Source organism: Trichomycterus rosablanca, chromosome 23, assembly GCF_030014385.1.
Source record: "Trichomycterus rosablanca isolate fTriRos1 chromosome 23, fTriRos1.hap1, whole genome shotgun sequence".
NCBI classification, from domain to species: Eukaryota; Metazoa; Chordata; class Actinopteri; order Siluriformes; family Trichomycteridae; genus Trichomycterus; species Trichomycterus rosablanca.
Window position 1 is genome coordinate 16,085,979 of NC_086010.1, and position 14,607 is coordinate 16,100,585.

Below are 14,607 nucleotides of genomic sequence, written 5' to 3' on the forward strand. Positions count from 1 at the left end.
TACAAATTTTGATCTTTAATTAGGATTTATACATCTTCAAAAGGTGTTTATGTAAATGTTGTCTTATTACCGAACACCAAAATTACTCACTAAATAATGAATATATATTGTGAAGAAACGTAATTTTGATTAGTATTGAGTGAGAAACACGTCAGTACAGAATGTGTATGGCAGTTGAAGCCTAGCCTACTACTGGACTAGGACTAGTAGTCGAAAGGACGTTGGTTCAAGCCCCACCACTGCCCATGAGCAAGGTCCTCAACCTTTAATTGCTTAGACAATACACTGTCACAGATAATGGAAATGTAGTAGACGTTGAACGCTGCACGATTGTTCTCGTCTCTATGGGCAGTGATAGCTCAGTGGTTAAGGTACTGGACTAGTAAACAGAAGGTTGCCGGTTCAAGCCACCATCAAGTTGCCACTGTTGGGTCCCTGAGCAAGGCCCTTAACCCTCAATCGTTCATCGTGTTCAGCTCATTGTGTAAGTCGCTTTGGATGAAAGTGCAGAGAATGTTTGAGACGTTGAACGCTGCACGATTGTTCTCGTCTCTCTGGCGCCATCTAGCAGCCCAGCCGTGTAACGCGCTGTCTACTCAAACAGGATGTTGCGTCCATGGCAAATCTGCTGGAGTAGCCTGAAAATGGCCGCTCATACCTGAAGGATTTTAATCTGGTGCATAAACGTAAGCTTTAAAATATTGTTCAATTTGGGCTAAAATGACACATTTTTTAGGGTGATTTTTAAAATTATTATCAGGGGAGTTTAATCTGAATTTGAGGAGTGACCTGTGAGTCGCGGCTCGCGCTGAAGCGGATTTTCGAAATAAGAGCCCTTTTGTTTTGAACGTCAAAAGTCGAGACGTTGTTTAATATAATAAGATGATTTTAATGCGTTTTGTTGTTTGGAGCGCGTTTAAAATACTAAAATATTATAAAAAATTTAAATTTTGACGGGGCCTGGTGGCGGTTGACGCGCTCGAGCGTTAGCAGAGCTTTTAGCTAACAGCTTCAACTAGGCGGGAACTTTTATTTTTATTCAGCTCGAGCCTCATACATTTAATACCAAAGCCACCTAATTAAGTCATTATTTTATATATTTATGTTTATACTGTCAGTTCTGGATACAAAATGGGCTTTATAGTGAATTACACGTTGACCTTGGTAAAGAGCTGTTTTGTATGTATACAATTACTGACAGTTGTCATGAACAGCTTGCTTCCATTAGTGGGAAGAGACCATCAACAACTAGGTATCATTTGGGTGGTGGACCATTGTCAATCAGCACTGTAATACAATATATTGTAAATTTTCTAGGTATACAGTTACTGACTGTTGCTATTTCCATTCTACTTGTCCAACAGAGCATCAATCAGCACTGTAATACAATATATTGTACATTTTCTAGGTATACAATTACTGACAGTTGTTATGAACAGCTTGCTTCCATTAGTGGGAACAACCAGATATCATTTGGGTGGTGGACCATTCTCAATCAGCACTGTAATACATTATATTGTACATTTTCTAGGTATACAGTTACTGACTGTTGCTATTTCCACTGTAATACCTTATATTGTACATTTTCCAGGTATACAATTACTGACTGATGCTATTCTCACTCTACTTGTCCAACAGAGGATACAGACTACCACTAACCAGATATCATGTGGGTGGTGGAGCATTCAGTCAGCACTGTAATACATTCTATTGTAAATGTTCTAGGTATACAATTACTGACTGTTGTTATGAACAGCTTGCTTCCATTAGTGAGAAGAGACCATCAACAACCAGATATCATTTGGATTGGATGGTGGACCATTGTCAATCAGCACTGTAAAACACTATATTGTAAATTTTCTAGGTATACAGTTACTGACTGTTGCTATTATCAGGTTGCTATTCCCACTGTATCTGTCCAACAGAGAAAACAGACCATCAACAAGCAGATATCATTTGGGTGGTGGACCATTCTCAATCAGCACTGTAATGCATTACATTGTAAATGTTCTAGGTATACAATTACTGACTGATGCTATTTCCACTCTACTTGTCCAACAGAGGATACAGACCATCACTAATCAGATATAATTTGGGTGGTGAACCATTCAGTCAGCACTGTAATACATTCTATTGTAAATGTATACAAGATATACAATTACTGACTGCTCTGCAGTTTTATTTACGAAGGTGTTTCCATTCGACGGATCAGATGAAACGTGTCAATTATTAAGTGCAGTTCTTGTCCAGTTTGACCAGTTGAATTGTTGACAGCACCCTGCTAATAACTCTATTCTATTTTCTGTGCAGATCGGACTCGTCGCCCCACACCATGGACAGCGTTTCTCACGGCGACTTCCTGCTACAGCAGCTGAACGGGCAGAGGGAGCGAGGCCAACTGTGCGACTGCACCGTGGTCATAGGCCAGGAGCACTATGCAGCCCACCATAACGTCCTTGCCGCCTTCAGCGAGTATTTTTCCACCCAGTGCATCGATGCCGGAAGGGAAGACGCCACCATAACGCTGGACCCGGAATGGGTGAACAGCTCCGTGTTCGAGAAACTGCTGGATTACATGTACACGGGGAAACTGACCATAGACAGGTGAGCACCACGGCGCGTTTGACTTTCTGAAGACACAATGCTAAAGATCAGTGCTGTTTTTTATAATGCATTTCCATAGAACTCATTTACATGTCATATAAGTGCGATTTCTATATGTAATATATTGGGTGTGTTCAAAAACCTAGTGAGCTGCCTTGCTGTCTTACTGCCTACACAGGCAGCTGCCTCAGTAGAGGATTCTAATAAGTCAATGACTTATAAGTCAGGTTATTCGAACGCACTACTTAGACAGCGATTTCATCAGTTTTCACTTATTAAGCTAACGGTTAGCATCTTGCCATTCAAACCAATGGGGCGGGGTGGCACAGCGCGCCAGCATGTCAATATAACATCTCCCTCCGTGTACCGAAATTAGTTAAATTCGCTGACAAGCCCGAACTTGCAAATAAAAACACTTGTGCAAGTTTATACAAATTAAAAATCAATAATAATTTATTTATGTTTGAAAAATAACTCTCCGCACCGTCAGCCATGTTTGTTTTATGCCAATACATCAGATCGAATCTCGGCTCTGCCTGCCGGCTAAGGCTGAGCGGCCACATGAACAACGATCGGCCCGTTGTTCGGATATGGGCGGGACTGAGCCGGATGGGGTCTCTCTCGCGCTCTCTCATGACTGGTGCAATTACGACCTCTGCTGGCTGATTGATGGCGCCCGCACAGAGATGAGAAAAGAGTGCTCTCAGGGTGTGTCTCTCCGTGCACAACGCTGAGCTGCACTGCACTCGTCAAAGCGCAGGTGATAAGATGCATACGGCTGCTGCCTACGTGACGGAGGGGGCGCGGGTTAGCTTCGTTCTCCTCAATCAGAGCGGGGATCGGCATTGGTGGAGAGGAAGCGTGACGCAATCGAGTAATTGGACGCCCTAAAAGGGAGAAAAAAGGGGAGAAAATGCATAAACAATATATATATACAGTGTATCACAAAAGTGAGTACACCCCTCACATTTCTGCAGATATTTAAGTATATCTTTTCATGGGACAACACTGACAAAATGACACTTTGACACAATGAAAAGTAGTCTGTGTGCAGCTTATATAACAGTGTAACTTTATTCTTCCCTCAAAATAACTCAATATACAGCCATTAATGTCTAAACCACCGGCAACAAAAGTGAGTACACCCCTAAGAGACTACACCCCTAAATGTCCAAATTGAGCACTGCTTGTCATTTTCCCTCCAAAATGTCATGTGATTTGTTAGTGTTACTAGGTCTCAGGTGTGCATAGGGAGCAGGTGTGTTCAATTTAGTAGTACAGCTCTCACACTCTCTCATACTGGTCACTGAAAGTTCCAACATGGCACCTCATGGCAAAGAACTCTCTGAGGATCTTAAAAGACGAATTGTTGCGCTACATGAAGATGGCCAAGGCTACAAGAAGATTGCCAACACCCTGAAACTGAGCTGCAGCACAGTGGCCAAGATCATCCAGCGTTTTAAAAGAGCAGGGTCCACTCAGAACAGACCTCGCGTTGGTCGTCCAAAGAAGCTGAGTGCACGTGCTCAGCGTCACATCCAACTGCTGTCTTTGAAAGATAGGCGCAGGAGTGCTGTCAGCATTGCTGCAGAGATTGAAAAGGTGGGGGGTCAGCCTGTCAGTGCTCAGACCATACGCCGCACACTACATCAAATTGGTCTGCATGACTGTCACCCCAGAAGGAAGCCTCTTCTGAAGTCTCTACACAAGAAAGACCACAAACAGTTTGCTGAAGACATGTCAACAAAGGACATGGATTACTGGAACCATGTCCTATGGTCTGATGAGACCAAGATTAATTTGTTTGGTTCAGATGGTCTCAAGCATGTGTGGCGGCAATCAGGGGAGGAGTACAAAGATAAGTGTGTCATGCCTACAGTCAAGCATGGTGGTGGGAATGCCATGGTCTGGGGCTGCATGAGTGCAGCAGGTGTTGGGGAGTTACATTTCATTGAGGGACACATGAACTCCAATATGTACTGTGAAATACTGAAGCAGAGCATGATCCCCTCCCTCCGGAAACTGGGTCGCAGGGCAGTGTTCCAGCATGATAATGACCCCAAACACACCTCTAAGACGACCACTGCTTTATTGAAGAGGCTGAGGGTAAAGGCGATGGACTGGCCAAGCATGTCTCCAGACCTAAACCCAATAGAACATCTTTGGGGCATCCTCAAGCGGAAGGTGGAGGAGCGCAAAGTCTCGAATATCCGCCAGCTCCGTGATGTCGTCATGGAGGAGTGGAAAAGCATTCCAGTGGCAACCTGTGAAGCTCTGGTAAACTCCATGCCCAGGAGAGTTAAGGCAGTTCTGGGAAATAATGGTGGCCACACAAAATATTGACACTTCAGGAACTTTCACTTAGGGGTGTACTCACTTTTGTTGCCGGTGGTTTAGACATTAATGGCTGTATATTGAGTTATTTTGAGGGAAGAATAAATTTACACTGTTATATAAGCTGCACACAGACTACTTTTCATTGTGTCAAAGTGTCATTTTGTCAGTGTTGTCCCATGAAAAGATATACTTAAATATCTGCAGAAATGTAAGGGGTGTACTCACTTTTGTGATACACTGTATATAAAAATGTGCAATTGTCTTAATATTTTTGCCTAGAGCATAGAGCTTTGGGCTATCAATCAGAAGATTGTCGGTTCAAATCCAGCCCCTGCTATGCCGCCACTGTTGGGCCTTTGAGCAAGGCTAATGTTCAATATGCCTTTTCTGTCTTGCAGTGAAGAGATTCCAAGCATTCAGAAAGCAGCGTCCTACCTGGGTATCCAAGAAGTCATCGCTAACTGCAACCCGAGTGATATCGAAGACGGCGCCGTCGCTGCAGAGTACGTGGATCCCCGCTCGCCACTGAGCCCAGACGATTACGAACCTCTGGAACCGATTGAAGAGGTGGAGGAACGACAAAGGCTAATGAAGGAAGAAGAGGATAACGGTGAGCCGCCCGATGAGGCGGCTCCGGCCGACGAATCGCACTCGTCCGGCGAACAAACGGCACGGAGCACGGAGAAGAGGTTCAGAAAGCCTAAGACTCGACTTTACGAGGACGACGACTTTTCGAAAAAAGAAAGCCCCGTCACGCAGAGAGGGAAAGGTCGAGGGCGGGGAAGGCCGAGAGGCCGGCCACGAACGCTGTCCCCGGGTTCTGACAAATCGGATCTCGCGGCGGCGGACAAGAGTCCGACCGCAGGCGCTGACGTGGCAAGGAGGGGGAGAGGAAGGGGACGGCACAGGGGTCGGCCTCGTACGGGCCCTGCACCTTCCGAAAACGCCGCTCATGCAGAAACAGATCGCAGCCCAACTGGAGTACTAGGCAGAGGAAGCGGAAGACCGAGAGGCCGTCCACGTACGAGACCGCTGTCGTCTGAGCCGGCAGACTCGACTAGCGCTGAAGAGAACGCAGCAGTAGGAATTGATGAAGAAATGGAGCAAAGCAGCTCTAAAAACGAACCATCGGAGTCGGAACATCCAGAAGGCGATACGGAAAATGTGAATGAACCTGAAGAAGAGGCTACTGCTGAAGATGAAGACAGGACAAAGTCAGAGGAGGAGATCGCCAAAGAAGGCGTGGTGACTAAACGAGGAAGGGGCAGACCACGAACCAGACCGGTGTCTGTCGATACTCCTGATTTGACCAACACCGAGGAGGCTTCTGCTTTCACTCATATCAAAGAAAAAGAAGAAATCGCGCGTAAGAAAGGCAGACCCCGTTCCAAAGCTCTGCCGTCTGAAATAATCGAGTCAGAAAACCCAGACGAAGAGCAAGAAGAGGGACAAGATCAAGAGAACAGGAAGACGCAGGTGTCCTCATCCGAGACTGCCGACGAAGGCAACGCTAAAGACGTCGACGGGGCTGGCACCGATTCCTCGGCCGCCCAGATCAAGAAGGTGCGCACGAGTAACAGGAAAAGATGCCTGAGCAGAAAGCTCCGAGAGAGCCAGGCCAGCAACGAAGAGAACGATCCGGCCGAAGGAGACGAGGACGGCGCCGAGGCCGAAGATTGGGCCGAGGACGATGATGAAGAAGAAGAAGAAGGAGGTATGGTCACGGCCTCGCAAAGTAAGCATCGTCCCATCTGCAACATCTGCGGCAACCTCTTCTCAGAGATGAGCAGCCTGCGCAGGCACATGCGCATACACAAAGGCATCAAGCCCTATCAGTGCCAGCTCTGCAACCGCTGTTTCAGGCAGGGGAACCAGCTCAAGACGCACATGCGTATTCACACAGGTATGTATCAGTAGTGACATTTTAGTGCAATTTGGTTGTTGAGCTGGAGTAACTTTTAGTGTTCACACAGGAGAGAAGCCGTTCGGCTGCAACCGCTGCGATGCCTCGTTCGCGCAGAAATGTCAGCTGGTTTATCACTGCCGCATGCATCACGGAGAGGAAAAGCCTCACAAATGTGACGTCTGCCCTGCCGCGTTCGCCACATCCAGCAATCTTAAAATACATATGAGGTGTGTGTTTATTGAACCCCATGTCATACTAGTGGGAGCCTAGTGGGTAGAGCTTTGGGCTATAAATTAAAAGGTTGAAAAGGAAGTTTGAATCCCAGCTCTGCCATGCAGCCACTGTTGGGTCCTTGAGCAAGGCCCTTAACCCTGCGCTCTGACCCCAGCTTCCTAACAATCTGGGATATGTGGAAAAAAGAATATCATTGTTCTGTACACCTGTATATGTATATATGACACATAAAGGCGTTCTATTTATTTCGTTTCGTACCCTCGACACATGGCTGGAAAACCCTGGACAGCCATTCCCCATCCTCCCACAGGCACATCACGCCATCGAGGGCCACATTTACATTTTTGGCATTTATCAGATGCTTTTATCCAAACCGACTTATCCGACTTACAGTATACAGTCTAAGCAAGCAGTAGCCTAGTGGTTAGGGTACTGGACTAGTAATCAGAAGGTCGCTGGTTCAAGCCCCACTACTGCCAGGTTGCAGCTGTTGGGTTCTTGGGTTCTCAATTGCTCAGATTGTATACTGTAATTGCACTGTAAGTCACTTTGGACAAAGGCGTCTGATAAATGCCAAAAATGTAAGCAATTGAGGGTTAAGGGCCTTGCTCAAGGGCCCAACAGCGGCAACCTGGTGGGGTTTGAACCAGCAAACTTTTGCTTACTAGCCCAGTACCTTAACCGCTATGCTACAACTGGGACATATTACATCATTAATACAACATATTCCCCCCCCCCCCAGGACACACAGTGGCGAAAAGCCCTATGAATGTAACGACTGTGGCAAACGTTTCACCCAAGCCAGCACGTTAATGTACCACAAGCGCCGACACACAGGAGAGAAGCCGTACATTTGTGACACCTGTGGCATGGCTTTTGCTGTCTCCAGCTCCCTCATCTCACACAACAGAAAACACACAGGTACGTACAGGGGTATACACTAAACACAAATGTATGTGAACGCCCCTCAGGTCCCCCTTGGGTTCATGTGGTTCAGTCGCACACGTTGCTAAGAGGTGGCACCGTTGCTCGGTGGGTAGCACTGTCGCCTCACAGCAAGAAGGTCCTGGGTTTGATTCCCAGGTGGAGCGGTCCAGGTCCTTGTGGAGTCCAGTTTCCTCCCACAGTCCATGACATTAAAGACTTGACCAGATCTTGTGTCACCAGTAATTACCTGTCTTGTCATGAATGTAAAACATAACATTAATGTCCTAATACTTAACTAATATGGTTATAGCTTTATGGCAACAGTATATGGAAGTACGCCCCTATGCAAGGTCTATAAAGACATGATTTGATAAGGAACCCTATTAAACACCTTTGGAATGAATTGGAACATCAGTTGCAACAGATTTCCACAGACAGTCAAAATCTAGTAAAAAGCGGCACGGTGGCTAATGGGTAGCACTGTCGCCTCACAGCAAGAAGGTCCTGGGTTCGATCCCCAGGTGGGCTGGTCCGGGTCCTTTCTTCATGATCTCCCCGTGTCTGCGTGGGTTTCCTCCGGGTGCTCCGGTTTCCTCCCACAGTCCAAAGACGTGCAAGTGAGATGAATTGGAGACACAAAATTGTCCATGACTGTGTTCGATATAACCTTGTGAAGTGATGAACCTTGTGTAATGAGTGTGAAACATAATGTTAAAATCCTAATAAACAAACAAAAACCTTTCCGGACAAGTGGAGGCTGTTATAGCTGCAAAGTGAGAGGATGGGGGTTGCTGGCAACTCAGTATTAATGCACAAGAGTTCGAATGGGGCTCATGATTAGGTGTCTACACACTCTTGGCCATTTAGTGTATATATGAGACACCACTGCTTTTAAAATCAAACAATGTATTTACTTATGTTAAGGAGTGACCCCTTATATCTGCCTGGACTGCGGGAAGCCCTGCCTAACATCTGGAGAGCTTAGGAAGCACATGGACATCCATAACGGTAGGCACATCAATAAAAAGACGTAATAGAGTCTGCTGATTGAACGTTTTGTGCTAATGAATGTATTTGTTACAGGCTCAAGGAAAGTTATCTGTAATATTTGTGGAAATACGCTCGCAGACATTTATAGCCTGAAGAAGCACAAAGCTTTAAAACATAATGGTATGTATTAAGTCTAGCATATTAGGAGACTAAAGTAGAGCTTGTATAGTAACCGTAGTATTGTATATTAACTATGTATTATGAGACTGCTATAGTTTTAGCTGTAGGTGTAGCTAAATAACATCCATATTTGCTTTATTATAAATCTTAACTCCAATAACATTGCAGTGTAGTTGGTAAACATCAAATTTAAGGTACCGCCACAGATGTTTAATAACCATGTGATCAAAACCAAAGCACTTAAACACATACACCGATGAGGCATGACATTATGACCACCTTCCTAATATTGTGTTGGTCCCCCTTTTGCTGCCAAAACAGCCCAGCAACTGTGATGCTCTGTGTATTCTGACACCTTTCTATCAGAACCAGCGTTAACTTGGATCGGACCACACGGGCCAGCCTTCGTTCCCCTCGTGCATCAGTGAGCCTTGGCCGCCCATGACCCTGTCGCCGGTTTACCACTGTTCCTTCCTTGGACCACTTTTGATACATACTGACCACTGCAGAGCTGCAGTTTCGGAGATGCTCTGACCCAGTCGTCTAGCCGTCACAATCTGGCCCTCGTCAAACTCGCTAACATCAACTTTGAGGATCAAATGTTCACTTGCTGCCTAATACATCCCCCCAACTAACAGGTGCCGTGATGAAGAGATGGAGTGTTATTCACTTCACCTGTCAGTGGTCATAATGTTGTGCCTACTCAGTGTACAATGTCTTTTAGGTCAAACCTCCACCCCAGTTAAAGCTTTTTGGTTTAGACTATATGGGATTTATATTTGCCAACGTTAGCCATTCTAAATCCCCTATTAGTCTGTCGACCAAGTTTAAATGGGTTGGCCTGACCACCTGACCTAGGCAGTGTTGTTGTAGTGTCATAGTTTCTCCACTTTTTATATTTGTGATTCCCAATATTATTAGCTCAGTGGACTAGCAATCAGAAGGATGTCGGTTCAAGCCACACTACTGCTACTAGGTTGCCACTGCTAGGCCCCTGAACCCTAGTAAGCAGAAGGTTGCTGGTTTGAGCCCCCCAGCCACCAAGTTGCTACTGTTGGGCCTTTGAGCAAAACCCCAACACTCAGTTGCTTTGATATTAGATTGTATTCATCACAATTGTACGTTGCTTTGGATAAAAAGTAACTGCTACATCCTGCAAATGTAAATGTCATGTTTGTGGGAAGTCTCTACCATACTACTAGACCTCATAAAGCAATTGGCTATTTATTGAAACATTCTTTACCGTCTCTAATGAATGCTGTGTTGTTTTTAGTCTCTTCAGAGCAAGCAGCCGAGCCTCAGAAAACCGAATCGGGCGACGGCACGGTCAACATCCCGATCGACCACCAAGGCCTGATAGCTCGAGTGCGCTCTGTCCTAGCTGAATCGCCAGAGCCGAGCTTCCCGGATGAATCCGCCCTGCCTACGGAGTCCTCGGTGATCATCCATCAGCCAGAGGCCCAGATGTTCCTCCAGCATTCGGACGGCACAGGAGCGCCCATGATCATCCAGCACTCGGACGCCTCGGGGACACAGATGTTCTCGGGAACACCGATGATCATTCAGACGCATTCAGACCCCACGGGAACACCCATGATCTTCCAGCACTCGGACGCTACAGGCACACCCGTGCTCTTCCAGCACTCGGACGCTACAGGCACACCCGTGCTCTTCCAGCACTCGGACGCTACAGGCACACCCGTGCTCTTCCAGCATACGGACGCTTCAGGAACGCCCATGCTCATCCAGCATACGGACGCTTCAGGAACGCCCATGCTCATCCAGCACGCCGACGGTTCAGGAACGCCCATGCTCATCCAGCATACGGACGCTTCAGGAACGCCGATGATCATCCAGCACGCCGACGGTTCGGACGCTCCCATGATCATCCAGCATTCAGAAGCCTCGGGGTCTCCGATGATCATTCAGCACGAAGAATCCTCAGAGACGCCGATGCTCATTCAGCACGGAGATTCCTCTGAGCAAGTCAGTTACGTAGTGGAGCAGTATGAAATACCCGGAGCCTCGGAAATGGAGCACGCTCAGATCGTCATTGTTCAGACTATTGATTAAAACGGCGGCTTCTGTCTCCGCATCGAATATCTCCTTCTTTGTCTTTGACTTGGACCCTGTTTACACTTGGACATTTTATGCATCTCGAATTTGAGCTTTATATTAGCGGCGTGTTATACAAGTAAATTCGAATCTGCAATTCAAGTCTACACAATGTGGCCAAAAGTATGTGGACCTTCGCTAGGGTCCTTTCTTACCCCATCATGATAAAGACATGATCTGATGGCATGGTTTTGTCTGAAGGAACTCCAGTAGTCTGCACAGAGCTCTCACTTTAAACAACAAACCCATTAAAACATTCATTTTGGTATGAATTGGAATGTTGATTGTGAGCCAGGCCTTTTTGTTTACCATAGTGTAAAGTGTATTTCTAAAATCAGGCACTAAGTGGTCACGAATCCCCAGAAAACACTCCAGTTTTGGGACAAGTCTAGTCTAGAACAGTGGAGGTTTATGGTTTTTAGAACCAGTGAGGCGTCCACATACTTTGACCAGCGTTAGAAATTTTATCAGGTATAAAAACTGCATGAACTTTAACATTTACGCTGGTATTATTTACATCAAGCAAAACGTAAAAACCAGAGCATTTAAAACTAGGGACGTAATACAATTGTTACAGTAATTCTGATGTTTTGCTAATTGTGTGTTTTAGGATCTCGTTTCCAAACATCCTGATCTATTCATCGGCTTATTTTATTGGTTAAGCTTTGCAAGGGCAGCAGGAATCTGGATCATAGTTGTGTCTGATTTAATTAAACTGCAGTGATTCGGTCAAGTAAATTCGAATCGGCATTTAAATCGAAAGCTGCTTGAACACAAGTCTACACAATGTGGCCAAAAGTATGTGGACCTTCGCTAAGGCCCTTTCTTCTTCCATCATGATCGTGTGGACAAAGCGAGCTCGATAAAGACATGACATGATGGCATGGTTTTGTCCGAAGGAACTCCAGTAGTCTGCACAGAGCTCTCACTTCAAACAACAAACCCATTAAAACATTAATTTTGGTATGAATTGGAATGATAATTGTGAGCCAGGCCTTCTTGTTTACCATAGTGTATAGTCTTTATAGTCGTAAAACCTGAAGAAAGCCACATATTCATGCTCATGGTCTTTAGAACAGGATATCCAGCAAGATCACGGTGATCCATGTGTCCACATACTTTTGTCCAGAGTTGAAACATTTACGCTGGTCTTTAACCCTAGCGACATAATACAGCTGTTTTATGATCTATTCATCGGCTCATTTTATTGGCAGCAGGACTCTGGGTCATAATTGTGTCTGATTTAATTAAACTGCAGTGGCGTGTCATTACAAAACTTGTTTTTTATTTGGAACACAGCCGGCGGTTAATCTCAGCCATACAAGTCCAGCAGGATCAGAACTGATACCCAGACGACGTTTATATAACAAGACATTATAGTAAACAATATAAACAAATTGTTTATTTTCTTAGGCTTAGGATTACCCAAATGAAATGAAATAAAATAAACCCTATTTTAGGTAGATAGGAACTTCTAATGTAGGCCAATTGTCTACATTGTCTACATCTATGCATTAAATGGGGTACAATATAATGACTTCACCTCCACCCCTAGTGCTCTATGTAGACAATGTAAAATCATTTACAGTTTTATTAACACCACAACTGGACTTTGTGCTGAATTACTGTCATATTGTATCAAATTTGTCTTTATTTAATTGTGCACAGGGTCAAATTTACTCTGCTGGTTACAAAGTAAACCACAATAGCCGATCATGCTTTTCCACTTCAACTATAGTATCTTGAGACACTAGTTCTGTAGCAAGGGAGTCTGCCATGTTTTTGTTTTTGAGCCGTTAAAATGGTGATGGAGCCATTCTAGATTCCGTCTCTGATCATGTTCTCAGTATAAATCTCACCTTGTTTTTAATGGTAAGAACATCGGATACAAAACAGGCAACTCGGTCTGTAGGGAATTCGACTGTCGGTGGAGCTATCGGCCTGGCCTGGTATCTAAATAAGTTTTTTTACTCAGTGTTACTGCAGCAGCTGTGACTTTTGCTGTCTGGTTAACACACTGGCATGAGTGGTGGGTAAACACATAGGACATAGCCCTATTTTTCATACATGCAGCTATTTGGAATCCACAGCTGGCTGGTGTAAAGAAGCTGCCCTGCAGTCCCATCCCTGCCCGAATCAATATTTCCAAGTACATTCTGTAACACATTACGGAGATGATACTTTCAGCATTTTGTTCTTGGTTGTATGCCCAATGCAGCGTGAGGCGTCTGTTTAAAAAACAATCCAAGCCTAAATTAATTATATCATGATGTATTGTAGCCATTTGTGACCCTTGCTGACTCCGTCAGTATTGCCTGTGTTAAGTTTAAGGTCAGATGTTGCTTTACTTCGGGCCCTAAAGCAAGGATTGTGCGCTGTGGATTGAAACTTCTGTAGATATAAGATTTTAAACAGTGCACAGCTGGACTGTTCGAATCCACAACGAGCGATGCATGAAATGACCAGGTGTAAGCAGAGTATAGTTTTAAGGTAATAATAGTGTGGCTTCTCTTCTCTTTGCAAGCTACATTCTGTCTTTGGTGTCTTTCATAGAGGATTAAACCAGGGGGAAGATGTGTGTATTTTTTTTTAATGAACTTTCAACACAAAATCAGGAAACGAACTCTCCCTGATAAAATGTACTTTCTTTTCTCTTTCTCAGTGTGGTTTTTATTGTATGATTTGAACAGTTGCTTGAATTTGTAAAGCCATTTAATAACAAAAACGTTAAGAAATGCCTCCGCTTCCAATGTTCTGCATCTTAAATGTGATGTGGCTCTTGCTCATAAAGTGTTTTGTTTTGGGGAAAGAAAATGTTAAGACTGTTCAATGATGATGTGTGTGTATTTTATTGTACCCAAAAACTCTCAGCTAACTCTGATTACATTGGAAAGGAGGTAAAGTGGGTGCTGCACAGCTTACAGATCCTGTACACTGTATACAGTTTGCAGAGGAAATCCGAGAATCAAACCCCAGAATTTGTTGGTAGTGAGCTAGTGTACTTTACCGCCGTGCCATCTGAGCACAATCATTATTTTTATAAGTAATTTAAAAAGGTCAAAATGCCAGATCACAATATGTGTTCTCTCAGTGCATCAATGTATATCAGCCCAGATATACTGGAGCCCCGAGAAGTCAGCAGTGTAGCTGTATCTTAATACATGGCCACGACAGCCGTTCATTCAGTATTCAGTTGTGGCCTTGGCTTTTATACACAAACCTCTTTAGATTTTATGCACTGTAGAGGGTGAAATGCATAAAATCCCAGCAATCGCAGGTCAAATTCGGATTTAAAAGGGTGGACACCCGTCCTA

The 14,607-nt window shown here is 44.8% G+C and overlaps 1 protein-coding gene across 2 annotated transcripts; it reads left to right on the plus strand.

Moving 5' to 3' along the window:
- Positions 1 to 632: 632 nt before the first annotated feature.
- mynn (myoneurin) lies at positions 633 to 11,278 on the plus strand. 2 transcript variants are annotated; one of them, XM_062985847.1, is made up of 8 exons: positions 633 to 686; positions 2,311 to 2,604; positions 5,340 to 6,844; positions 6,915 to 7,074; positions 7,824 to 8,002; positions 8,933 to 9,016; positions 9,092 to 9,178; positions 10,452 to 11,278. In XM_062985847.1, exons 2-8 carry the CDS (start codon positions 2,333 to 2,335, stop codon positions 11,249 to 11,251), a joined length of 3,087 nt encoding a protein of 1,028 aa, XP_062841917.1. In that variant the 5' UTR covers positions 633 to 686; positions 2,311 to 2,332; the 3' UTR covers positions 11,252 to 11,278. The 2 variants fall into 2 exon arrangements, with proteins under 2 accessions (XP_062841917.1, XP_062841918.1); XM_062985848.1 differs by lacking the exon at positions 9,092 to 9,178.
- The last annotated feature ends 3,329 nt before the right edge of the window (positions 11,279 to 14,607 follow it).